At 42.8% G+C, this 26,500-nt stretch overlaps 1 protein-coding gene across 2 annotated transcripts in view; it reads left to right on the forward strand.

Annotated features, from left to right (window-relative positions):
- Nucleotides 1-26,500, forward strand: part of slc9a7 (solute carrier family 9 member 7) — a 155,613-nt gene that overhangs the window by 114,175 nt on the left and 14,938 nt on the right. Inside the window, exons 14-16 of one of the 2 annotated variants that reach the window (XM_052025891.1) lie at nt 3,824-3,883; nt 13,120-13,183; nt 18,694-18,776. In XM_052025891.1, coding sequence (XP_051881851.1) covers nt 3,824-3,883; nt 13,120-13,183; nt 18,694-18,776 — 207 coding nt within the window. The remainder of the gene's footprint in view (nt 1-3,823; nt 3,884-13,119; nt 13,184-18,693; nt 18,777-26,500) is intronic. The other variant, XM_052025892.1, reaches the window with a different exon arrangement.

The raw sequence follows: 26,500 nt of genomic DNA on the forward strand, positions 1-26,500 counted from the left end.
GAGTAACAATGCATTTACGTAGTGAACTCCATTGGAAGCAAATCTACGAACAAGCTGTGTTCTAAATTTACCATGTTTTTACTGAAGAGTTGACTCCCCCACAGCTTGCATTTCTATGATGCATTTAATGCAGTAAACTGTTCCAAGACACAGAAGTGATTGTCGAACTGTAAGTGATGCCAAGTCATGAGTCATTTTTTTTTAATTCATTCAGGAATGTGGATGTTGGACCAGCATTTATTGTCCATCTCTGTTGTCCCCCCACCCTTCTCCACCTCCCTGATTTGAGAGGATTGCGAAGTGATTTCAGAAAGCAGATAAAATCCAACCATATTGCAATGGGTCTGGATTTGCGTTCAGACTACTCTGAGTAAGGGTGGCAGATTTACTTCTCGAAAGAACGTTAGTGAAACTTTGGTCTTTGTGACTGATAGTTTCTTGGTCACCGTTACTGAGACCAGTTTTTTAATTTCACATTGATTTAATTACTTGAGTTCATGTTTTTCAGCTGCTGGATTCAGATTTGTCTCTGATGAATGGTCCAATCATTCATATTAGTTCACCCTTTGCAGTCACAACAACTTGTAGCAGTCTTCCTTAAAGCAAAATATACGGTTCTGATTGTTTGCCAATAATTTGTAAGTCCTTAGGCTTTGATTACTGATTTTCCTGTCGTCATGATCACCGCCATTCCTTTGAACACTAACAACAGAATTTCTCAGGCAGTTTAGCTTGGATAAATTGAAGTATTTGAATTGAGAAATTGAACCATTCCATAAAACGGGGTCTTGCTTTGCCCGGTTGAATCGTTCTGTGTCGTCCACTCCAGTGGGGAAAGAGCCTTGAAGTAACAACACAGTAATCTTGTGTTCAGCTGATGTTTCACATTATTCCTTTATTTGACCATTGTTCAGAGGTTGTGGAGTCCTCTCGTTAACCTCGGGGCAATTCGAGCTGTGCTTTCACATAAGATGAAGCCATTTCATTCCTGTAATCTGCTTGTTTTGGTGGCCAGTCTCATGTGTCCTCAAGGCCAATGTGCACGTTGTCATTCAGTTTTTTTTTCCTGGATCATTTGAGTTCATTTGGCATAATCACTTGTATTCAATTATTATAAAAACTTGGGGTAAATGTATCAGCTTTCTGCTCTTTTAATTAATTGTTTGTATTTTCAAAGTTATCCATTGCAGCCTTCATATTTTTAATCATACCATGTTTCCTCCTGTATTACCAAGACACATCACTGTTGTATCCTGTTATGTATCCACCAAACCAATACACAATGTCCACATTTTAAAAGCCACTTTCTTAAAGCAAAGCACAAGGTAAAATCAGAAATTTCATTGTTATCAGGTGTATTGGTTTTAAAATGAAGTCTGAAGTTTCGAATAGGTCTTTAGTTATTATCAGATACAGCCAAAAACTTGAGCTCTAACTGTTATGTACACAGGAACCTCAAACTACCTTAAAGAAAATCACTCTAGATATAGTTTTTAATATATGAATCCATGTGTTGGACATAGATAATCACCAATAGACTTCTATATGCATTTAAATCTGTGTATTACCCAGATGTACAATGAACACCCTGTTAGGGGCAAATGGACAGAGAAGGTTTCAAACAATGCTTGTTAAACCAACAGAAGTGTGGAGTTTGTAGATTACTGAGTCATTTCAAGCAACTTAGCACTGGGTTCTCCTGCATATGGATGATGCAGGGGTGAAATACATTCCCACTTAACCCTTGTCCTGCTAAAAAGGGGTTTTGTAGTAATGTAACAGATGCATTTGTTGGCACTTTTTTGGCACCCCAGTTTTAGGAAATACCATTGTTAATTTTAACTTGTATGAGAAGTGATCTTCAAATATATTGAAGTGCCTTTCCATACTGCAGGTAACCATTGTGCTTATTTTTTGTGGACTGGCATCAGCAGGAGTAGTGCAATTACCAGGTTATGTGTTGCCGACAGCAACCTCCAAAACTAGCTTCTGGGAGTACCCACTTTTTAAACCGTGTCCGCTTTGCATCGGGACTTGATGTGTTTGAGGCAGCTTCCCCTGAGTGCGTGAGACCCAGGTGTTGTGAAGCCAAACACTGCAGTGAAGCAACTTGCATTGGCTGGGAGGAGTAACTGGCCCTGATTGGATAAAGGATTGGCAAGTTGTGTAGCAGGTTATTGTATAAGCAGATGCTTGCTCTGTTACTAGTGGAATCTGACAGCTCTCAAAAAGGCATCCTTTAACCAATGGTCAATCTTGCATAAATGGGAATGACTAACCATTGATCAACCTCTCTCGTTGAAGGTGTTTGGGAATGGCTAAGGGTCCCTGGAGTTCACACACACACACCAGCCTAACCAGGAAGTTTCCCTTTTCCCTTTGTTACTTAAAACTTCCTACATTCAGAGTCCTTGCAGTCTCATAACAGCTTCTAGTCCACATGGGTCCCACAGAATTTAAATTTAAATTTTATTTACAGTGTGGTAACAGGCCCTTCTGGCCCAACGAGTCCGCACTGCCCATTTTGAACCCCCAAATTAACCTACCCGTACGTCTTTAGAATGTGGGAGGAAACCGGAGCACCCGGAGGAAACCCACGCAGACACAGGAGAACGCACAAACTCCTTACAGACAGCGACGGGAATCGAACCCCGATCGCTGGTGCTGTAATAGCGCTGCACTAACCGCTACGCCACTGTGCTGCCCTAATTTGTGGCAAAACTAATTTGCCACAAATTCATACCAGACTAGCTGCTTCACCCCGGGACAACTCAAGTGTGAATGAGGTGAAATTGGAATATGTCACACCATTATTATGAACAATTTCTTCTGAAGTTGGCTTGAAGTCCTTAGCTGGAACAACTCTTGTGTTGCTGTGTTGCACCTGACCAAGAATATTTGATGCTGGTGCTTAGTACCCAAGGTCGTCTTCTGCCCAACAAAACTGCATTTTTTCCAAAAACATCAGCAGTTCCACACATTTTCTGGCATTTACCTTTGTCGGGAACTTTGGGAGTCTTGGTAAATATGCACAGGCAGAGAAGTCCCAAATTTCCTCACAACTGGTCCATCAGGATCATTCCAACTGCATTCTGACGTAGCCCAACAATGCAGTACAAGCTTCTTGTAATTCCCCAACAGGTAGGCTGGCAAACTGCCTGTTGAGCCTGTACCAGGTTGTACCCAACACACATTCAGATACTCATTCGTCTCAGGGGGCATGGTGGCAAGGGAGAGGGGCAAGTTTCAGGTAATTTAATAAATGGAAGATCCTAAGCAGTGCCAAGTCTTGCCTATCCGTTTGGAGTTGACATCAGCAAGGAAGTTCTCACCAGGGACCCAGTCAAGTTAAGAGGGGGTTTAGAAGGTGGACAAACAGTTCTTCCGAGAAGATTCTGAGCTGATCCTTTTCCAATTTGCATAAAAAGAAATTAATTTTGCTGTTCTGTATAACATGGGACAATTTTGGTAGCTTTACCTAAAGAATAGTTACAGATAGAATAGCCTGTACTTCATGATGTGCTCTGCCTCAGTATGGGAGCGACATTTTAAAAAAATTTAATGGAGTGATGTGGTTGGGAGATGGAATGACGATTCATTGGGAAAGGATGAAAATTCCAAAATTACAATTTTTATCCAGTAGTGTTTTTCTTTCATTGAGAAGGATAAATCAAGTTCCCATTTATGATCAATCGAATGAGGATTGTTAATCAGTTGTGTCTGCAGGTGTTCCATGCCATTTGCTGGGGGCTGCTCAGTTGGTAGTCTCAGGACTGTGCTGTCATAATTCTGATGTTTCCCTTCTTGTGACGTCCTCCCTCAGAGTTGGTGACCCCCCTCCGTCGACAGAGGATCTGGGCGATACCCGCTGGAGCTACTTCAGGTGACCTTCAGAACGCCTGCTAAATTAACACTGCTCCTTTTTCCAGTGACAGCTAATTCTTTAATCCTGATTTGGGCTTCTTTCTATGCTTCCAGCTTTTTCCCAAATGTAATTTTTCGTCTTTAAAGATGCCAAGTATGATCTGATTTACTGCACTTTTCCAGGCCTGTGTGTTGGATGAGTTAATCCTAATATGAGTAAGTTCTTTGTCATCGTCTCTCAACTAATACAATGTCATTCACACAGCTTCCTTGCAGTGCTTGTTCCATCCACAATCTGCTGTGTGGAGTTTCTCCTTGCCCTCTGCCTCTGCTTTTTTCTGAGAGTGGGGATAATTTCTGAATGATGATGATGCTCTTCCCAAAAGTCACTGGTCTGAGATGCACGTCAGGGACAGAGAATCCACATCCCAGACCAGATCTGTTACGGGCTGATTTCCACCCGCCTTTCTTCACCCACACTCAACCCCCGCCACTGTTGCTATAGTAATAGTTACAGTCGCAGGAAGTGGTGTTTGAGGTTAACCAGCAGAGTGAAGAAGGGAGAAATCATCAGAAATTTAAGGTGTGTGTGCCAGCAAAAGTCTTCTACCATTTCTTCACCAAGATCCATCTGAAGGAGGAGGTCTCTATTTATTGAGGGAGCTTTCACTAATTCAAAGGATTATAAATCTGTGACCATGGCCCAGTCCATTAGTTCAAGTCCACCCAGCTGCTGCTTTGAATTCGGAGCCATTTACATGTTTGTATGTTCACTTCTGTTCTCTTGACCTCTATGGTTTCTCTTCTGTGGGTGATGGCTTGTGTTAAGGCTTTGATTTCTCCTTCTCCTTTATGTGTCTTCCCAGCTTGAATAGATTTCCTGAGTGTGGAGAGGAGGGCAGATGTATGGGGGAAGGGCAATGAGGGGAGTTGTGACAACATTGGTGCTCACTCTCACCCCTTCATATGCAACAGCCACAAGTGTTTCCCGATGAACTTGGAGCACAGGGACCCCAGCTGATCCTAGTCTGAGAAACACTGTATTTGGAGCTCTTTATCACCAAACTGGTTTAGATGCACAGAGCACAAACTGGGGATTGAATTTTGTACAGGTGTATTGCCAAATTCCAAGACATCCAAGAGGCTCGACTTGTTTAAGACTTCATGAAGATTAAAAGGAGCAAGTTGATTGTTCTTTGTATTGGAGACACTTTGAGTAAAGAAGTGGGTGGGTGGGGGGGGGGGGGGGGGGAACTTCCCCCTTGGTTTCCAATAATGTAACCAGCTCCTGTTGACAGCTGCAAATCAATTGAGCACTGCTGCTGTCCAAACAGATTGAGACTGGTCAACAGAATTATTGGTCTTTTGAACGGCACTCAAAGTGGTTATTTCTGATGCAGTGTTACATTTTTGCTTTTTAAAAATATATTTCTCAGGAAAGGGGCATTACAGGTAAGGTCAGCATTTATTAAGCACCCATGCTTGCAAAAATATTGGTGGCTGACCTAGTGCCAGCTTTGGTCCACTGGGTAGCACAACCCCATCTGATGCAGGAGGTCGTGGGTTCAAGCCCCATCCTGAGCACAGAAATTTAAAGTTGAAACTCCAGTGGAGTGCTGCACTATTGGAGGAGCCACCTCCTGAACAAGATATTAAACCAAGGCCACCTGCTTTCTTAAACGGATGCAAAGGAACCCATCTATTTCAGAGACAGCAGGGAAGTTCTCTCTGGTGTCCTGCCAGTAATGAAACAACTGGTCCAAAAAAAAAGATAAGTTATTATCACATTAGGCTTTGGAGCTTATTGTTGGCAACTAAGCTGCCACGTTAACTGTTTTACAACAGTTACCACGCTTTAATTTTTTTTCATTGGCAGTAAACTCCCTTTGTGAGGCTTGCAAGGCACTATTTGAATGCAGGTTTTAAACCACCGTAGTCCTATGTGATGAAGTTACACCTACAGGGTTGTTAGAATTCCAAGACTTGGAAGTCCCCCAACAATGATGTACAATTTGAGAACTAATGTGACTTGAAATGGAAATTGGAGTTTGTTGTTCCATGTACCTGTCCCCCAGTCCTTCATGTTGAAGTTGACATAATGTGGGTAGGATGTTTGTTGTCTGAGGTTGATGGCCCTGCAATGATTTGGTGGGGTGGCTGCGCTGAATCACTCCATGACCTGTGGTAGTGGTGACTCCCACCAATTACTTGGGCTTTCCCAAACCTGAAGGCAGAGAAAGGCTAGCCAGCAATGGCAGGCCTGATTTTAAGCTGGTGTGACAACTGCAGACACCTCGCCAGTCATTTTCCTATTCCTGGCTTTGCAATGCAAGTCCATTTGATCGCAGATCCACTGCTCGAACCAGTTTGGGGCAGAGTAGAAGGCAGCTCTGCTGTTTGTCAAGTGGTGCAGATCCTGTAACAAAAACAAAGTTCTCAAAAAGCTCAGCAGGTCCGTCGACATCTCTGGGGAGAGGAGGGGAGTCACTGGTGAGGAAGAGAACTAAAGGGAAGGTAAGCGATGGAGTGGAAGGTTGGAGGGAAGGTGCAAGATGAAATTGGGTGGAAATTGAGAGGATTGGGCTGGAGATGGTGTGAATCTGAGAGGAGCCAAATCCTTTTGATCTCAAATGTTTAATCCAAAAGGTGCAATCTGCTAAATTGAAAGATGACCTGATTTTTCTCAAGGTTGCAGTGTGCTTCCTTGGAGCAGTGTAGGAGGTCAAGGACACGAACGGGCGGGAGGCGGAGAAATAAAATAGTAGGCGATTGGACACTCTGCTGTTCCTGGGGTGCTTGAGAAGATCCATGTCCTACACTAATATTCCTCCACCTCACCAACCACAAAATAGAGACAGTTCAAAGGATTAAACTAGACCTCTGTGAAGGTAACTCCCCAAGCTGAGGTCTATGGTGCCTTTCAGAAAAGGAAAGCTGTAACCCTGGCCCTCTGGGGGTTCACTCCAGCTGTTTGAAAGCCTGACCGGGTGGAGAACTGGTGCTGCCCATGTGTGTGCTTTAGGAAGTCGGTGTGCTGTTTGTAATACTGCACCAATCCTTCAGTAAAACTGATCACGTCCTGACCTGTGTGGCTTCAGAAACATTACTACAGTGCTTGAGGATAATGTGATCATTACTGAAATCCTACGCTTGCTTCTAGGATTTGTTTTTAGTTGTAAATTAATCTATGAATAGAGTATTAAATTCGGCACAATACAATTGGGGCAAGTGCTTTTCATTTTGGTTGCTGTGCACACAGAGTTCACTTACTGTCGTGTTTGGCTTATCCTTACTTTGGGTTTAGCCAGGACTGCTTGGCTCCAGAGCTCATTATTGCCTTGGTCTGGACATGTCCAAAAGCTGAGTTCTGGGGGTGTGAGGTGAGATTGCCTGCCCTTGACATAAAGGCAACATCCAGTTGAATGAGGTTTCAAGGAGCCCTGGTGAAACTGAAGTCAGTGGGCATCAAGGGAAAACACTCCAGTCATTGACCGTAAGACACAGGAGCAGAATTAGACCATTTGGCCCTTCAAGTCTGATGCACCATTTGATCATGGCTGACATTTTTCCCTCTCTACCCCATTCTCCTGCCTTCTCCCCGTAAGCTTTGACGCCCTTACTAATCAAGAAAATGGAGTTGTCAAATGGCGTAATTAAGGTTGGAGTTGTACCTGGCACAAGACTTGTGGCTGTGGTTATTACAGGACTATCCCAGCTGCAGGACATCACTGCAGGAATTACATGAGCCAAGGCTTATAGGCTCAATCATCTTCATTTGTTGCAAAGCAAAAAAAATTGCAATTCTTGAAATCTGAAGTAAAATGAAATTTTGGAAAAACTCAACCAATCGTGCAACAATTGTGCAAAGAGAAACGAAGTTGAAATTTCAAATTGTTGACTTTAATTAGAAGGGTTTTCAGCTAATTCATCAATGACCTTCCTCCCATCACAAGGTCAGAAGTGAGAATGTTTGTTGATTGCAACTCGGCAAGTGAAGCAGTCCACGCTGGCATGAAGCGAGAATTAGACGGCATTCAGTATGTACTGATATGAAGCAAATAACATTTATATCCCAATAGTGCCAGGCAACAACCACCTCTGGAGAAAGTCTCACCATGTACCTTTTGATATTCTCTGGCAGTATTGTCATTGTGTTCCCCACCGCCTCAATCTCAGTGGTCATAGTTGACTAGAAATTCATCTGAATAAGCTGCATAAATACATGAGCAGCTCAGGGACTTGTATCCTGCAGAGAGTGACTCGCTTCCTGATATCCACAAGTCTTTCCACCATCTACAAGTCCCAAGTTGGGAGTATGATGGAATACTTCCCACTTGCCTGGATGAGTGTAGCTCCAACACTTCCTCAGGAAGCTGGACACCACATGGGACCGAGCAGCCCATTGAGTGGCACTCCATCCGCCAGCCTAAACACGAATTATCTCCACCACCAGTGCAGAGCGGCTGCAAATCGCACTGCTTTTACTCACCTAGGCTGTCCTGACAGCACTTCCCAAGCCTGTGGCCTCCATCACTGAGAAGGATGAGCACTAAGGGCTTTGGGCACATCAGAACAGAACACAGGCTGGCTTGGAAAGGCATCCGTGTTTTTTTTTCATCATTGGGTCAAAATCCAGGAGCTTTCCAACCGCTGAAGCAATTAAAGAAGGTGGCTCACCACCATCTTTCCAAAGGCAATTAGGGATGCTCAAATCCTGTAGTTGATAATGTTCTGCAGTTGAATAAATGCTTCATATAGGAAACCAGGCATACAGAGGAGAGGTCCATTGACAAATAGTTGTTTTCTGCTCAATGTGCAGAAAATGTGTTGAATTGAACACCATTGGGATGTTGCCAGCTGTGTTCAAATTTCAGCAACTTTTGTAAATTCTAGACATCTGTAACGCTGAATGTTCTGATGTATCAGAAGGGAAATACTGTGTCCTTTTCAACTTGCCATAAATTATATGGTTAACTGTGTCTGCTCTGCTTTGCTACATTCAAACATCACCCCGTGTGGCCTTTTTCCCTTGGCATCCAAAAATTTAACAATCTCCACCTTGACTTTGAAAATAATAATGAGTGGCCACCGTTCTCTGAACAATGGGTTACAAAAGGGAAAATTTGTCCTTGTCACTACTTCAAACGGCCAGCTCCTTATGGTGAGACTATGGCCTCTAGTTAAAACGTGCCAAGGTGTACGACCGGAGCATTTATAAAATTGAGAATGAGTCCCAGAGGTATTAGGACAGATGATCAAATGCTTTGGTCACAGGAGAAATGAGTATTTGAGACAGTTAGGTTTGGGGAGGATATGTATGGGGCTTGGGGCCATGGCCATTGAAAGTATGGTCACTGTAGTGGGATGATTAAATTCATGAATGATTAAGAGGCCAAACTTAAAGCCATACACGTGCCTCAGCTGCAGGAGGTTCTAGAAATAGAGACGGGTGGAATCCTGAAAGAGTTTGAGACGGGTAAGTATTCTTAAATTGAGATGCCACTGTAGGTTAGCAAGAATGGGGGTGGTGATTGGCAGTAGTGATCCCAGCCCCTGGTCACACTTTGGAGTCATGGGCTACCTGAAGCTGGCAGCTCAAAGCACTGATGAGATACCACCTACACTGCCTCTGCAAAATCCTCCAAAGCCACCACAAGATGAGTGACGTTGTCCTCTCCTATGCCAGCATCCTGAGCACTGAGGCCACAATTACATCCAATTAGTTTCAGTGACAGACCATGTCATTCGCATTCCTGATATCAGACTCCTGAAACAGACATCCTTCTCTGGGAAAAACAAGACAGCAAGAGGTTAGCAAATGGACAGAGGAAATGATTCAAGGATGTTTTCAAAGCCTCCTTGAAAAGTTATAACATCGCAACCAAGACACTGGAATCCCTGGCCCATGATACTCATAGTGGAGGAGAAACATTCTGGATGATGTTGAGAACCATTTATCAAGAGGTTAGTTTAAATGGTAAGGAGAGATCACCACTTCCAAATTGTCCACCCACTGTCTCTATCAAGTACCTCCTCCTCCACCTGTAGCAGAGTTTATAGCCCCTATATTGGCCTCGTAGGTCACCTGAGCACCCACAGAAGTGGAGTGGAAGTAAGTTTGTCCTCGATCCTGAGGGACTGCCTCGGAGAATGATGAGCGGTTAACAGGATTTGTTTGTGAGGACATGAACAGAGCTTTGGATAACTTCAGATAGCAGAGAGCAATTTGAGTTGAACTTGATTCGTAAGCAAGGGAAAAGCAGTCTCTTTAGATCAATCATCTCAAGCCCTCAAAGAATTCAATCACTTCACATATTGTTTTTGTAAACCCCAAAGAACATAAGCTCATTCTGCTGAATCTCTCACACAGCAATCTTCCTAGGCCTACAGATAACTAGCAGTTAAATGCTGAACGATGGATCTTCAGTGAAGGAATGAGTGAGAGAGGATTGACTGCATGTAGGGCAATCGTTCTTCTATTCAGTCTGAGACCTGGAGAGTCAAACCCACTTTTTCTTCATTTCCCTTCTTGTGGACTGACGGTGCTTCTCAAAAACCAGGTCCTGTGGTTTTCAAACCTTAACTCTCCCAGAAATGAGGGCTGCAAGTGTCAGATCTTCATTAATAAATCGCACAGGAAATTTGGGAGAAGCTTGTTTTCCTGGAGCAGTGACAATGTGGAGCTCTTCCCCGCCAGTAGTAAGCAGTTGAGGCAAAGAGCAGGGACATATAAGAGTGGAATAGAGGTCAGCATTGACAGGGTTAGATGAAGGCAGGTAGGGGCCTACAAATGGATATAAACATTGATGTGAACCTTTGGATTCAATGTCCCTTGCTTAGGCTGTAACTACATGGTAAATTATGTAGAGTCATAGAGTAATAAAGCAGGGAATCAGGCCCTTTGGCCCAACTCATCCATGCAGACCAAGGTTCCCACCTAAGCTAGTCCCATTGCCTACATTTGGCCCCTATCCCTCTAAACCTTTCCTCCATGTGCTTATCCAAATGTCTTTTAAATGTTGTTATTGTACCTGCTTCAACTACTTTCTCTGGCAGCTCGTTCGGTATACGCACCACCCTCTGCATGAAGAAGTTACCCCTCGGGTCCCTTGTAAGTACTACTTTTGAAGAGTGGACTTCAATGAAAGAAGAAACACATTTAGGTAGCAATTTTCACGGCCTCGCAAGTGCTTTTAGAAGAGTGGCCATTCTCATGACTTGGGATGTATAGAGAATCTGCAGTGCAGTAAAGGCCAGACAAGTTGTTTCTGTGGTGTTGGCCGGGAATCCTCAAAGAAAGTTCCTCCTTTTAAAATTTTATTTTCCTCCGATCTCTACTGCACATCTGTGAGGGGAAACAGTGGCACAGTCTTTATTGGAAGTTCTCACAATGGAATGGCTGCCTGGGGTTTGTGCTGAGCTCCCTGAAGTGGAACTTGAATCCTCAGCCATTTGATTCAGGAAGTGAGTGATGGAATTGCTACTGTCAACATAATATTTCTAGACCACAGTTTAGGAGACATTTCTTCTTAGCTGCCAGCAATAGCATGTGAGCATGCTAACCGCTGGTCTGGATCCGTTCCTTTTGAAGTACAATAATGCTCTTGCTCATTCAGTGCTAAAGATTGAAGGCTCATTTCTCCCCTTAGATTGTCCTCTTCAGAATCTGTCTGTTGGTGTCCTTGTGCTCCAATAAGATGTCCACATGATATGTGGACTTCATTTTGTTAAGACTTTATTGTTTCTCCTCAGAAGATTATCAAGTTGGCAGGGAAGCTGTACTTGTACATCGGTATTGCGGCAGGTAGTGCTGCAACCTCGCAGCCCCAGTGACCCTGGTTTGATCCTGACCACCAGTGCTGTTGATGTGGAGTTTACCTTTTACCCTGTGACCACGTGGGTTTCCTCTGGGTGCTTTGGTTTACTCCCACATCCTGACGATGTACTGGTTGGTAGGTTAATTGGCTACTGTAAACTACCTTTGGTCAGATGGGTGGTAGGAGAATCGGCAGAGAGTTGATGATCGCGGGAGAGAGAACGTTGCAGGCAAATAAGTGGGAATGGAATTGTTCAGAGAGCCAGTATAGTAGCAGCAGGCTGAATGGACACTTCCTACACTGTAATGAAATGTGGGAGAGAAATGAGATCTGTTCCAGGTGCTACAGGGGATACAAGATCTGCATCTTCCACACAGTGTGAAAGTGGGAACTGTGATGCATGTGCTCACATCCCTGAAGCTTGTGCATTGGTTTGTGTATTTCAATCTAATTAAAGTCATCTATCACGCCACAAGCTCTCCTCGATGGGTTGACGTGCTATTTGGCATTGTTTTCTGTGGCACCTTGCACGCTCATGCACAATCACAAACTAAATGAACTCTCAGAGCTTCACCTTGAAGCCTTTTGTACTGCTTACAAAGGTAGTGAATTAACCTGTCATTTGCTGCCTTAAATATCTGGTGAATTGTCAGCACTACGACAGGAAAACTAGAGTATTCAAAATTTGGACCATGCTTGCCCTTAAAATTGTGCTATTCTGCATACTGTAATCTTCAAATACTTACAACAGCAGAGGTCATTCAGTTCATCATATCCACGTTGGGCTATAGAGAGCTATCTAACCACATCTCCTCTTCCCGAAGCTTTATCTGCAGCCCTGCAGGTCACATCCAGATACTTAATAATTATCCTAGCTTTCATGTTGGTGAGGTTTCTACCCGTAAACCCCATCAGGCAATGAGTTCCAGACTTGTGTCGCACTTTTCCCACGTCCCCTGTAAACCTACCAATGACTTAAAAATCCACACCCTTTGGTTTCTGACCCTTCAGTAAAAGAAACAAGTCCATCTTATTATCATTACCTAGGGTCCTTATAACTTTATACATCTCACTTAAAGATGTGCCTTAGGCACCTTGATTTCGAAGAAAACAACCCCAGACTTGCTCCAGACAAAGTTCATTCACAAGTAGATGTTGAACTAGCTCGAATACAGCAGTTCACAAACTTCTTTAAATTGAATTTTGACTAAAATTTAAAATCTTTGTTTAGGCTGTGGGATGGGATGTGATGGGTTACCTATCACCTTGTCACAGGGGCTGCATTATGGATTCAATCACTGTAGTCATGAACTTTTATAGCTAATTTGCAATTGTGACTGCATCTTTCAATTGGGATGCAGTGATGGGAGAAATGTAGACTAGTCTTAAATTTGACTCTACTATCCGACTATTCTGTGTGTGTGTGTCTCCCTTTCAGAGTTGGAGTCGATCCAGATCAAGATCCTGCACCCAGTAACGAGAGTTTCCAAGTGATTCAAGGCGTAAGTAACCACAAAGCAATCACCAGATCCAGCCACAGGCAGATGGGTTGCCATGAGTTACTCTTCTCAATAGTTGTGTGGAATTTCTTTTCAACCCCAGGTGAAGATTTCCTGTGATCAAAATTGGGTTACCATCTGAACTTGGGATGTATTGCTTTATGTTGACCGTGATATTTTTGAGTGCTCCATTTTCTTTCAATTCCTGCATTTAGAAAACTTAAGGAATAGGAGCAGCATTACTGTAGTATCCAGAAGCTGGCATTGATTCAGAGCCTTGAGTTCGAATCCTGATGTGGCAACTAGGGAATTTAAATTAAAATCTGGAATTTAAAAAAAAATCTAATAAAAATAATGATGACCATGGATTAACATTAAAAACCCATTTTGCTCACAAATGTCCTTCAGGGAAGGAAATGTGTCATCTAGAGCCAGGTTTGTCTTGCACATGACTCCAGACCTACCAGTGCAGTTGACTCTAAATTAGCTGGTAATAAATGCTAGTTTTGCCTATGTCCCATGAACAAAGACATCTTTTACAATGATGGCATACCAAACCTGAAATGAAGAACACATCTAGTGCAGACTGAAATATACAATTGGGGCCCATTGATTAAAGGCTCTGGTCATGGTCATAGAGTTGTATAGGCCCTTCAGTCTACCGTCTCCATGCCAACCATTGTTACCTATCCATACTAATCCCATTTACCCACAGTTGGTGTGTAGCCTCTGTATCCATCTAATCCATATTATCTCAGGCCCTCATAATGGTCAGTTTTGGTTACATTATTTCGGGCCCTCATTTGGTCTGAATCCTCAATCCAGAGGCTTGACAGGCTGAGACTTCTTTTCCCCTGGAGCCTAGGAGGCTGAGGGGTGACCTTATGGAGGTCTGTAAAACCAAGAGGGGCATAGATAAGGTAAATGGCCAGTCTTTTTCCCAGGGTAGGGGAGTCTAGAATGACAGGGCATAGATTTAAAGTGAAAGAGGAAAGATTTAAAAGGCACCACTTTTTCCACATAGCGAGTATATGGAACGAGCTGCCAAAGTGGTAGAGGTAGGCATTTGGATGGTAACATGGAAAGGTTTAGAGGGATATAGGAAACTTGGTCAGCATGGACGAGTTGGGCTGAAAGGCCTTTTTCCATGCTGTGAGCTCTACGACTCTTCCAATGCGATGGTGTTGAAATGGAGGAGGGAGTTCAGCAGTATTTAGCATCTTGGTTATATTGTCGCCCATCATTAATTTCTCTGCCACATTCTCCATTAACTGTGCTGTCTCTTCCTCCAGCCTAAGCTCATTGGTGCTCCATTATCCATCTGGAGCAGTTCTGTGTCCACAGGTAAAGCAGAAGTTTTAACTTGGCGGATTGCCTGAAGGCATTTTGCTAAGAGAGCCTGCAAAGGAAGTTTAGAGGAGACTAGTGGCAGAGCATGAAGTTTGAGGTGTTATCTAACTGAAATACTTAAATTTGTGAGGATAGAGTTAATGGGGAGAAACACTCGTGTGGAATGCAGAAAGCAGAAGTATCATCTTGTAAGTTGAAGCAAGGCCAGATGGGAGAGAATCTGAAGTGCACTTTTCACACAGTGTGATAAATGCCTGGATCTTGTTCTCTGCAAAATTAATTCTCTCCCCGCCCATATTAAACTTGTCAAGACTGTGCAGCCATGTGAAGTGAGGGTGTCAAACAATTGTGAAGCAAAAATAGGTCAACAGGGTTGAGATTTAATCGACCATGATGGAATTTGAAATGGATGGAGGGGTTATTGCTCCTGAAAAAGATTTAGAGGTGGCTTTTGAAAGTAGTGCAATGTGGTTCAACGAAACAGGTTTGAGGCCAAGTCGTGGTGAAGGCAGATCATGGAAACTAAAACAGAGCAATGAAGATCAGGAGTAGACAAAAGCATCGGTTACAATGCTCGAGGGCAGCGTAGCAAGGAGGGATTGGGTGACCTTGTCTGATTTGTTTCATGTATAGTATCCGATTCCTTCTTTGGCACTAATGACGGATTTAAACTTGCTATTGAGTAGATCACATAGCATCAATTAATGGCAGTGTTTGTGCTGCCAACTCCATTCATTGCCGAGGCCTTGGTATTAAAGCCAAGCCCTGTGTGTTTTATTACATTTATATCGAGAATACCAAGGAGATCGAGACTCGTTTAGCTGGAATAAATAGACGGAAGTTGTTCCCTACAACATTGGGTTCGGGGAGCAAGGACCCAGGAATAAAATTGTGGACAAAATTTACAAGGTGAAGAAAGTCCTAGAGCTACATAACATGGAAACAGGCCCTTCGGCCCAACTTGTCCATGCCGACCAGGTTGCCGAACTGAGTTAGTCCCATTTGCCTGCATTTGACCCATATCCCTCTGAACCTTTCCTATCCATGTACCTATCCAAGTGTCTTTCAAATGTCATTACCATCTCCTCTGACAGCTTGTTCCATATACACACCAACCTGTGTGGGGTAAAAGTTAACCCTTGGGTCCCTTTTAAACCTTGCTCCTCTCACTTTAAACTCTCGTTTTGGACTCTCCTACCCTGGGGAAAAGACTGTGGCTGTTCGCCTTATCTATGCCCCTCATGCTTTTATATACCTGTACAAGGTCACCCCTCAGCCTCCTACACTCTAGGGGGGAAAAAGGTACCCACCTGTAGGAATGTGGGGAGAAAAAAAGCTTTCCAGAGCAAGGGTTAGATATGATCTGGAACTCACTGCTTTAAGCTTGGTGGATCCAGAAACGGTCAAGGGAATAGATACTTGAGGAGAAATAATTAGAAGGACTATGGGAAAAGAGCAGGGAAGTGGGAGTGAGAATTGCTGTATTATGAGCTGGTGTAGACTCGATGGGCTGAACGGCCTTTTGTGCAGTAATTGTTCCCTGTCCCGTGCTTTGTACACCAGCTTTAAGCAGAAATGTTAATTGGTTATGATCCAAACAAGATCTTGTTTTAGTCCACCTCAGACTTTGAAATTTTTAACCAGTCAGATAGAAAGATAACAAAAAATCAAAACGTGTCTGGTGGTTCATCTGGCGTCACTGATATTTAATTTGCATGTCAGGGTAAGTAATTCTCTATTCCTTCTAGCTTCCCCTCTAGCTTGGGACATTTAAAATTCTGGTTCTGTAACCTGTTACTGCTGTAAACTTTCCAAATATAAAAATATACTCTGGCATTAAATGCAGCAACTTTATGGTTTAAAAACCTGCTGATCAGGCTGTGGAAATCAAATTCTTACCCTGCTAGGTAATGAGCTGTTCCTGTGTATTTTTGTTGCATTTACAACTTGTGTTTCAAAGTAGTTTAAACTGACACTTTAAACTGCACAACTGAAATTGGATTTTTTTTAAAATTTGGTTCATGGAATGTGGACATCATTTGAAAGGCCAGTGTTTACTACCCTTGACGTGGTAGTGGTGAGCCCCCTCTTTGGACCACTACAGTCTGAATGTGCTCCCACAACACTTAAGGCAACACGGTGGTACCTCTCACAGTTCCAATGACCCAGTATGAAACTGACTTCCAGTGCTCTCTCTGCGAAGTTTTCACGTTCTCCCTGTGACCCCCGGCTGTTGTCAGTTGCCCCCAATGTAGATGGGTAGTAGGAAAATTGGGGTGAAGTTGATGGAATAGATTGTAGGGAAATGTCAGACAATAAGATGGATGGAATTGCCCTTGAGTCCAGCATAGACTTGGTGGACTGAATAGTCGTCATCTGTGTCATGTGAAAGTAAAAGTGAGAACTAGATCTAGAGTATATGAGAATCTAAGAAACAGGAACAGCAGTCTGCCCTTTAAGCCGTCTCTGCTGGTCAGTAAGATCATGGGCATATCTCGCAGCTCCAGAGACCCAGGTTCAATCCTGACCTCCAGTGCTGTCGGTGTGGAGTTTGCATGTATTTTCCCTGTAACCATGTGGGTTTCCTCCCATGTCTCAAAGACCTATGGGATGGTCAGTTAATTGGCCACTGTAAATTGCCCCTAGTGTGTAGGTGAGTGGCAGGATCTGGGGTGATGTGATGGGAATGCGGAGAGAATAAAAGAAAGGGATTAGTGTAAATGGTCAGTTGATGGCTGGTGTGGACTCAGTGGGCGTCAGGTCCTGTTTCCATCCTGTATGACTACTTTGCTGCTGTCTTCCCATACTTCTCAACTCCTTGTAACTTAAATGCCTGTCAATTGAATATATTCAATGACTTCACTTCCACGTCTCTCTGGATTAGGGAATTCCAAAGGCTCGCAACTCTGAAATGACCCTTATTCGAAAACTATGTCTAGATTCTCCCATTTGGGGGAACATCCTCTGTCAATCCACCTCAGAATCTTGTGTTTCAATAAGATCACCTTTCTTTGCTCAACTCCAATGAGTGTAAGCCCAACCTGCTCGAACTTTCCTCATTTATTAATCCCTTCATCCCAGGAATCAGCCTAGTGAACCCTCTCTGCACTGCCTCCAATGTAAGCAGATTCTTAATTCCAGGAATTTAACCTTTTTTTTAAGGTAATGGAGATAATAATATGTCAAATAGGCAATGAGGACATCTCAGAAGTGGCTTTCCTTCCCACACTATTACCGCTGGAGCCCCCAAGAATCCATGCCTGGCAATCTCCCTTTCCTAATTTGTATGCCACCTGTTGCTGCAGAAAGACATGAAATCAGCTTCCATGTGAACACAGATCTTCTGCCAGGCATTACTCTCGACTCCTTCATTAATTATATACTGGGAGAGCCCTTATCCAACATCCAGTCTTCCATCACCTCTAGCTTTTTCCATCAACCAGAGGCATTGTTGTCTTCACCCACTTTTGTGTTCCAATGTTTCATTAACCTTTTTGTGTGTCGGCATCTGGCTCAACCCCAAGCTGACTTTAAACTGGTATCCTCTCTACTGTAGGGACCACCTCTCCTCCAGTAGCACTGCCGCCTCAACTCCTGTCACGGGCCACTTGCTGCTGAAATTTTGGATCCATGACTTAGGCACCTCCTAGGCGTGTTTATTTTTATACTCTATAGACCAGCCTCTGAAAAGTTCCGACAGTCTAAATCTCTTGCTGGCTATTATCTTTGACCCAGTACTTCCCAGAACCCTGCCTTACTGACCTACATTGGATTCTTGTTCTCCAATTTTTCTAAAAAAAAAATCCTTTTCCTCTGTGCTGAAATCAGAGTGATTTGTCTCTCCCCCCCCCCCCCCCCCCCCCCTCCCCAATCTACATGACTTCCTGCGGGCCACACTACGTCCATACAGCCTCTGCTCCAGGACTCTAAGACTCAACTCCATCTTTGCTCCACCATTGGCCACATCACCAGCCATCTCAACTATTGATTGATTCCCTATTGATAGATATCGCTCGTGATAGCTGCCTTAATATCACTTTCTCCAGTTGCTCCTCTGTGAAATTCCTTGGGGTTATTTTGTATGCAAAGTGTGGTTGATTACTTGGTCAGTTTAATATTTTGCCAATCAGTAAAGATATGTTTGTTCTGTTCTTTCCTTCTAGGATGTTGCAAACCCTGAAAGGACTAGCAGGACAAAGCAAGAAAGTGCCTGGCTCTTCAGGCTGTGGTACAGCTTTGACCACAAGTATCCTTTCCACTGACAATTAAATGGCTCCTTTGTCTGAATTCCATGGGGCACTTTGAGTTTCAGTCACTGCTTTGTGTGCCAAGATTGAGGATAGCGTTGACCTAATTCCAATCTTGGGTAGATTGCTTTGAAAGACGTTCTAATAATTGTTGGGTATCTGTTGTGTAGCCTCTTAAATTCAAAAGTACATATCTAATTCTTGATCCTTGTGGCCTTCAGAGTTGTTTGTTTCTTGATTATGCAGAAGTGAACTGAACGTAGATTGGGGAGTGTCTGATGGCTGGACTGAAATGGTAGTAAATTGGTTTATTATTGTCACACGTACTGAGGCACAGTGAAAAATTTGACTTGCATACATTCATACACATCAATTCATTATAACAGTGCATTAAGGTAGTACAAGGTAAAAACAACAACAGAGTGTGGAATAAAGTGTTACAGTGCAGAGAAAGTGCACTGCAGGTGGAGAATGGGAAATTGTTGAAGCTAGATCTTCACAAGTGAATAGTGGATATGGGTTAAAATACTGGATTGCTCCTGATTAGGTTATTGAAAGTCGTTTTGGAATGTGAAGTCCATGATAGAGTTCCTTGCGATGATTTTTAAGGAAGATGGAGTTTTGCCCCTTTTTTTTGGAAGAAGTAAACTTAATGGGCCTAATATCTTTTTGTTTTTTAAAACTCCCACCCTTTCTTGTATGATACGTTCCAGGATCTTATTTAAGATCCAGAGATCTTATTTAAGTGGAATTTAGAAGTGTCAGAAATAAGAGCAATGGTATACCAGCCAATACTTTGAGCCTGATCCAACATTCAGTAATGCGATTTGCTCATTTTCTTCTGCCACCTTGCACCATCACCATCTCTCTCGATTCACTGAGTGTCCAAAATTCTGTCAATTTCTGTCTTGGACGTACAGTAAGATTCCAATAATCTGCCACCTTCAGGACTTTGGTGCTGGACTGTATGATTTTCCAGACTGTTGGATGTTATTCCTATTAATGCCCAACACACTTCAAATTCACTTTTTTTTTAGATATTACACAGTAGTTTCATAACTTTTCCAGTGAACTAGGTGAGTTTAAAGGGAGTGTGGGAAACAGGGCTCCGATGAATTTGAAGAGAGTACGAGAAACAGAATCAGGTGAACCAGATACTGAACCATTGGATTTTCCGAAAAACTGGATAGCAGATTATCGGAGTTGCCATAGCATCAATGACTGAGCACTCACAACCCTGAGACTGACTGAAAAATCCAAAAAAAAACTGCAGATAGTGCAAATCTAAAACAAAAACAGGGAATGCTGGAAACATTCCACAGTCAGGCAGAATCCATGGAAAGCGAAACAAATAATGTTTCAGGTTGAAGACCCTTCAGTTCTGATGAAGGCTCAGTATGTGACATTGGAATATAGGATAAAATTTTCCAAATTTGCCTATTACCCAAACAGCAAAGTACGATTAAGAGTGAGAATGGCACAGAAGGACTTGGGGTGGGAGAATCAACAGGCAAGTGGCAAATGTGAGGAGACTTATTTAGATGGAAAGCTTGGAGGTGAGGTAACATGGACTTGATGGCACAATTCCAAACAATGTGAGGGAACCAAGGGGTCCATGTGCATAGTTCTCTGAAAATGGCAGGACGTTGAAAGAATAGTCAACAAAGATTTTAGCTGTAAGATTAGGATGGAGACGCTGGGGTTGTCTTCCTTGGAACTAAGAACTTGATGTATACAAGGTTATGTCAGGTTTCAAAAAGGTAGACAAAGAAAAGCTGATCCCAATACCTGATGATACAAGGACCTCATGATACATATGTGGGCAGGGGATATACAGGGAGATGTGAGGATGATCATTTTTCATGCAACATATGGTATTTGTCTGGAACCTGCTGTCTATGAGGGTGATGAAAGTGGAGATCAGTGATTCCTAAAGGAAATGGGATAAGTTCTTGAGGAAAATAAACTCAGAAGATAGAGTGGGGAAATGGGACTGACCAGATTACTATAAGAGAGCCAGCATATTGGGCTGATTGACCACCTTTTCTGGTGTACTGACAAGCTGTGAAGGATGCATCCATGGTTTTCTGCAACTATCCTTTCATACATGATTAGAAACGTCCTCAGCAGGGAACTATAGTGATTATTTGCTTTGGTGGATTAAATATTTAGGTGTCTTGAACTTCGTTCCACAAATAGGTTTAGTCTTAGCAGGATGCAGATTTGTAAGTGATTTCCTGCACTGTGGAGCTAAAAGTGTCTCCCTTTCTCCGAATGCAGTGTTAGCTGGTAATCTATTTAATTATGGTTGGTATTTTCATGATTGGCTTGACTCTAGCAGCGAATCAACAGTTTTGGTGCTGCTTGCTGTATCTTGAGGCTGGCCAGCTGATTTAAAAGGAAAATACATCTTTGTGGAATCCATTTGCTTAATAAGCTGAAAGACACTAAAGGGCAGTAACTTTCCACCTGCATTGCTTTATTGTCACTGGGAGGTCTGATCTGGGGTGGGTGTTTTTATTTCCTCCCTCTTTGCTTTCTCTAAAGCCCATGTAATCCACTGGTACCAATGTTGCACCAAGGAGCTTGTCTTGTGGGGACCTGTGGCAATAGCCATGCCCCATTATTCACTAATCCATCATGCTGGAACTCCAGTGCCATGTCCCTTTCGTGTTCTTTGCCCGAACTGCAATTAAATCAAAACAAAACCAACTGAGACTGGATAGGCTGGGACTGTTTTCCCTGGAGTGTAGGAGGAGGAGAGGTGAGCTTGTGTGGGTATATATAAACAAAAATCATGAGGGGCATAGATAAGGTGAATGATCACAGTCTTTTTCCCAAAGTAGGGGAGTCTGAAACTAGGTGAAAGTGAAAGATTTAAAGGGTATCTGAGGGGCAAGTTTTTCCATACAGAGGATGGTGGATAAATGGAACAAGCTGCCAGAGGAAATGGTAGAGTCATAGAGCACTACAGCACAGAAACAGGCCCTTTGGCCCGTCTAGTCCATGCCGGCCTGATTTTCTGCCTAGTCCCAACTACCTGCACCCGGACCATATCCCTCCAAACCTCTCCTATCCATGGACCTATCTAAACTTCTTTAAATGTTGCAGTTGAACTTGCATCTACCGCTTCTGCTGGCAGCTCTTTCCACGCTCACACCACCCTCTGAGTGAAGAAGTTCCCCCTCAGATTCTCCTTCACCTTTCACCCTAAGCCTATGCCCTCTAGTTCCAGTTTCACCCAACCTGAGGGGAAAAAGCCTGCATGCATTCATCCTATCTATACCCCTCATAATTTTGTATACTTCTATAAAATCTCCCCTCATTCTACTGTGCTGTAGTGAATAAAGTTCTAACCTATTCAACCTTTCCATATAACTCAGGTTCTCAAGTCCAGCAACATCCTTGTAAATTTTCTCTGCACTCTTTCAAGCTGCTTGATATCTTTCCTGTAGGTAGGTGACCAGAATTGCGCACAATACTCCAAATTTGGCCTCACCAATGTCTTGTGCAACTTCAACATAACATCCCAACTCCTGTACTCAGTGCCCTGATTTATGAAGGCAAATGTGCCAAAAGCTCTCTTTACAACCGTACCTACCTGCAATGCCACTTTCAGAGGTGGGTAAAATTACAGTGTTTAAAATATGTTCAAACAAATAGATGGATTGGAAGGCTTTAGAGGGATATGGGCCAAATGCTGGCAAATGGGATCTTAGTCGGTATGAACGGGTTGGGCCAAAGGGCCTGCTTCTGTGCTGTATGACTCTGTGGTTGCTAACACTTAAGCTTATTTTAGCTAATTTTACTTTCTTTTAAAGAAAAGTAAATTTCTTTGATCTAATGTTCTCACTAAGTACTAAAGAACACACAACAATGCCCTATGGTGCCCTGTTTCTTCCAACTTGTTTTACATCCCAATGAAAGGAAAAAGAATTGGTTGAAATTCCTTTGTGACTCCCACAGTTATCAAACAAAAAAAAATACTAGTCCTGGGGTGCATCAGGCATTATCATTGTGTTATCTAATACTTAGCTGATGCATTTCTTGGCTAAAAGCACTGATAACAGCATGAATGAAGTTATGTTCTGTGGATTGTCTGATTTGTGCACTTTACCCATGCTTGTAAACAATTTAAAATGGGGTCAAAAGAATAGGAAGTGGTTTCATGAATAAGGTAGAATTGAAGTCACAAGGAGGTAAACTCTAGAAAGCTGTGGATTCAGTGCCAGCATAGAGACTACCACCTTGCCTTATTATGACCTTGCACCTTATTTTCTACCTGCAATGCACTTCCCTGTAACTGTGACACTTTACTCCGTATTCTTTTATCGTTTTTACCCTGTACTAGCTCAATGCACTGTGTACTGAATTGATCTGTATGAATGGTATGCAAGACAAGTTTTTCACTGTACCTCAGTACATGTCACGATAATAAACCAATACCAATAGTGAGGGGCATGTTTGGCTTGGTAGATAAGTGGAAGGAGAACATATTTTGAAGCATTTCAAGTTAGGAGGCTCTGATTCCATTCTGCAGGCCACAGGTTCCAACCAGAAGTTGGAACGTACAGTGCACGGGTGTGAGTGGACCTTTCTCCCAGCAGTCGCCCTCTGTGCACTCCAGAGCCTCAGTAATTTTCAGGAAAAATTGGACACTCTCTAGTTCAAATCTGGAAAGTTCCCACATGGGCAGAAGAGGTAGTTCCATGAAAATCCTTAATGATTTTTTTTATTATTCCAAAATAAACTTTATTCGTCATTTTAAAAAAAAACTATATACAACCATAAAACAGTGCAAACCTTTACATTCGTGTACGGATCAATCATTAGTGTTACCTTTTTATATAATAAAAAGAAACAGCACCGTTGCCGCCAATCCCATATTTACAATATTTAAGGGGCTTCCTCTCCTGACCCTGCCACTCCCTCTCCAGTGGCAGAAGAACCCCAAACTGTAGTCCTTCCTCACCGAGCCCTTTCTTAATGTTAATGATTGGTGAAGCTCATTTCAGAGCTATGTTATGTCTGGGGCAGGGCTTGAGGTATTGGAAGTTGTGGGCAAGCATGGTAGTGTAGTGGTTAGCATAATGCTATTACAGCACCAGAGACCCGGGTTCTATTCTGGCAGCTGTCTGTAGGGAGTTTGTGCGTTCTCCCTGTGCCTGTGTGGGTTTCCTCCGGGTGCTCAGGTTTCCTCCCACATTTCAAAGACATACGGGTTAGGAAGTTGTGGGCATGCTATTGTTGGCGTCCAGAAGTGTGGCGACACTTGCGGGTTGCCCCCAGAACACTCGATGCAAAAGATGCATTTCACTGTGTGTTTTGATGTACATGTGACTAATAAAGAAATATTTTTTAAAAAATTGTGGCGGGGGGGGTCGCGGGGTGGGGAGTGTGATGAGAGGCTCAGAAGATGACAGGAGTGGTGGGAGGGGGTTGGCAAGGTACTGATTGGTTAGGTCAAGATTCGCTGCCTTGGATCTTGGGGAGTGTCAATCGTTTAGTGGGTGGGATCGGTTGGGGTCTGTTCGAGGTGGTATCGGGGTTGAGTTGTGGGTAGGAGATGTGTGTATTGAATCGGGTGACAACTGAATGGGTGGAGTTGGTCAGGTGAGAACTGAGATCATTGGTAGAGGAGGGTGGGGATGAATTGCTACCCAAGAAAGCCAGCTAAATAAATTACCTGTAGGAGACTGAATTGGATTCTCATTTTCATTGAGCCACACAGAAGCAGGTTTCATGGATGTTGTGAAAGATTCAATATGATTAACCCACTCCACTGAAGATCTTGGAAGTGTCGTCGTCTTATGCATTGTACGTATTAAACGCCACTGTCCGTGTCAATAATTCTCCACTCATTTGCACATCAGATGCATGGAATTCCTGGGGAAAGACTTACGCAAACCTAGTGAAGACACAATCCAGTTTCGAGACCAGTGAAAAGAGGGATGGAGCAGAAGGAGCAGATCAGAGAAGGATCAACCCATCCTAATGCAATCCTGATGTAAGGTTTCAATCCGAAACGTCGACAGCTTTTTCTTTGCTCCCACAGATGCTGCTCCACCTTCTGAGTTCCTCCAGCAGATTGTTTGTTGCTCCAGATTCCAGCGTCTGCAGTCTCTTGTGCTTCAACCCATCCTAATGTCTGGTTGATGGATTTAAAGGCGCGAAGCCCATTTGCAGGTGTGGCTTTCCATTTTTTATTATTTGTTTTGAATGTTATGTTGGGATGTCCTGTTGACTGAATCCTTTGTGTGACAGTATCCATAATCCAGAGGGCAACATTTATTTAAGCGTTGGTCAGTCTTGCATCTGTCTCCAAATGAAGTTAGCCATTGACCAAGTTCTGCTGGCAGTGTTAATTCCTCCAGTAGAAGGTTGCACAGTTACATGAACGAAGAGTGAACACCATGTATCTTGTTGCAACAATTGCCAACATTATAGTTTAACGTGGGATTGGCAGGTTTTTCAGTGAAATTGTGGCTTGAGTTAAATATAAAATGTTCATTCCTCAACTTCCAAAATACTGGATATTTGCAACAAAAAGAAACATTGTCCAATCCGCTGAGGTCCAGTTTGAATTGGGAATTCGGCAACACTTTTGCAGAGAGGAAATGGATCCCTGGCATGTTTCTCACTCTGTTAAGATTCACTCCCAAAATTTTGAAGAGTTCAGCTATGACTTCAATTTAAAATTGCCTATCTCATTCATTTTTGTCTGGCTGATCCAGACTCAATAAACTTGAATAAACAAAAAAAAAATCAGCCTTAATCCAACGGGGGAACTCCCTTGGACCATTTTCTTTCAGTGTAATGATATCATTTAGATCTGTTTGCATTCTGAAAATGGTCAGTTTCAATTCATTTATTTGGGGAGGAGCAGAATCCTTTCTGAGGCTCAGTTTTGCTAAATGAGAAGCTGGTTGTGCATGAAACGAGGCTGCACCAGCCACTGTTTCCTCCTTAAGTCTCAACTTTGCCATGTGATCAAGACTGCAGCCTTTTATCAAAGAAAAAGCACATCAACCCCAATTGTCTTGCCTACTTTGGCAAGTATTTGTGAATAACTCAGTTGTTAGATGGTTCTGTTTGGCTTGCTGCTCCCCATCAGTCTCCTAAAAAACCTTTTGGAAATGATGTGTTTCTGTTTATAGTTTCAATATGTTCCTGTTCTTGCCAAAGTAACAAGTGGGCTTAGTTTGAAATATAAAAATAAATTGGCATGGGGTTAAAAGAACCATCTCGGTTAACAAAGGGAACCTTTTGGCAAGGCAGATGATTACTCAACTTTGGAGTTTTCCTGTTAGAATCTGAATAATGTGTTCCAATTCAGTGGCATTAAATGTTTATTCACCTACAAGTTTAGAGAATAAACTTCAATTGATATGAAGCAAATGGATTAAATTGTGTTAATTCATTATAAAGTTATATTGTCATGAGAGAACTTCGAACTTAATCATCACAGATAAATGATGATCGAAGCTGCTCCTCTCAAATAACGTATTGTGTTGCAACCTCATGGTCTATGTTTATTTGTGTTTCCCATTGCATACCTGATCCCATTTTGTACTATTCTTTCCAAAAATATCCCTGCAGTCATCTGCATAAAATTGCCTTGATGAGCTGCAACTTTTTTTTTATGTTTAAAACAATGTGATAGAGGCTTTTTTGTAATGTTCATCAAAGCCTTTAAAAATGCAAGGAGAAACAGTTTTAAGGA

This window comes from Pristis pectinata, chromosome 11 (assembly GCF_009764475.1).
Source record: "Pristis pectinata isolate sPriPec2 chromosome 11, sPriPec2.1.pri, whole genome shotgun sequence".
Lineage (NCBI taxonomy): Eukaryota > Metazoa > Chordata > Chondrichthyes > Rhinopristiformes > Pristidae > Pristis > Pristis pectinata.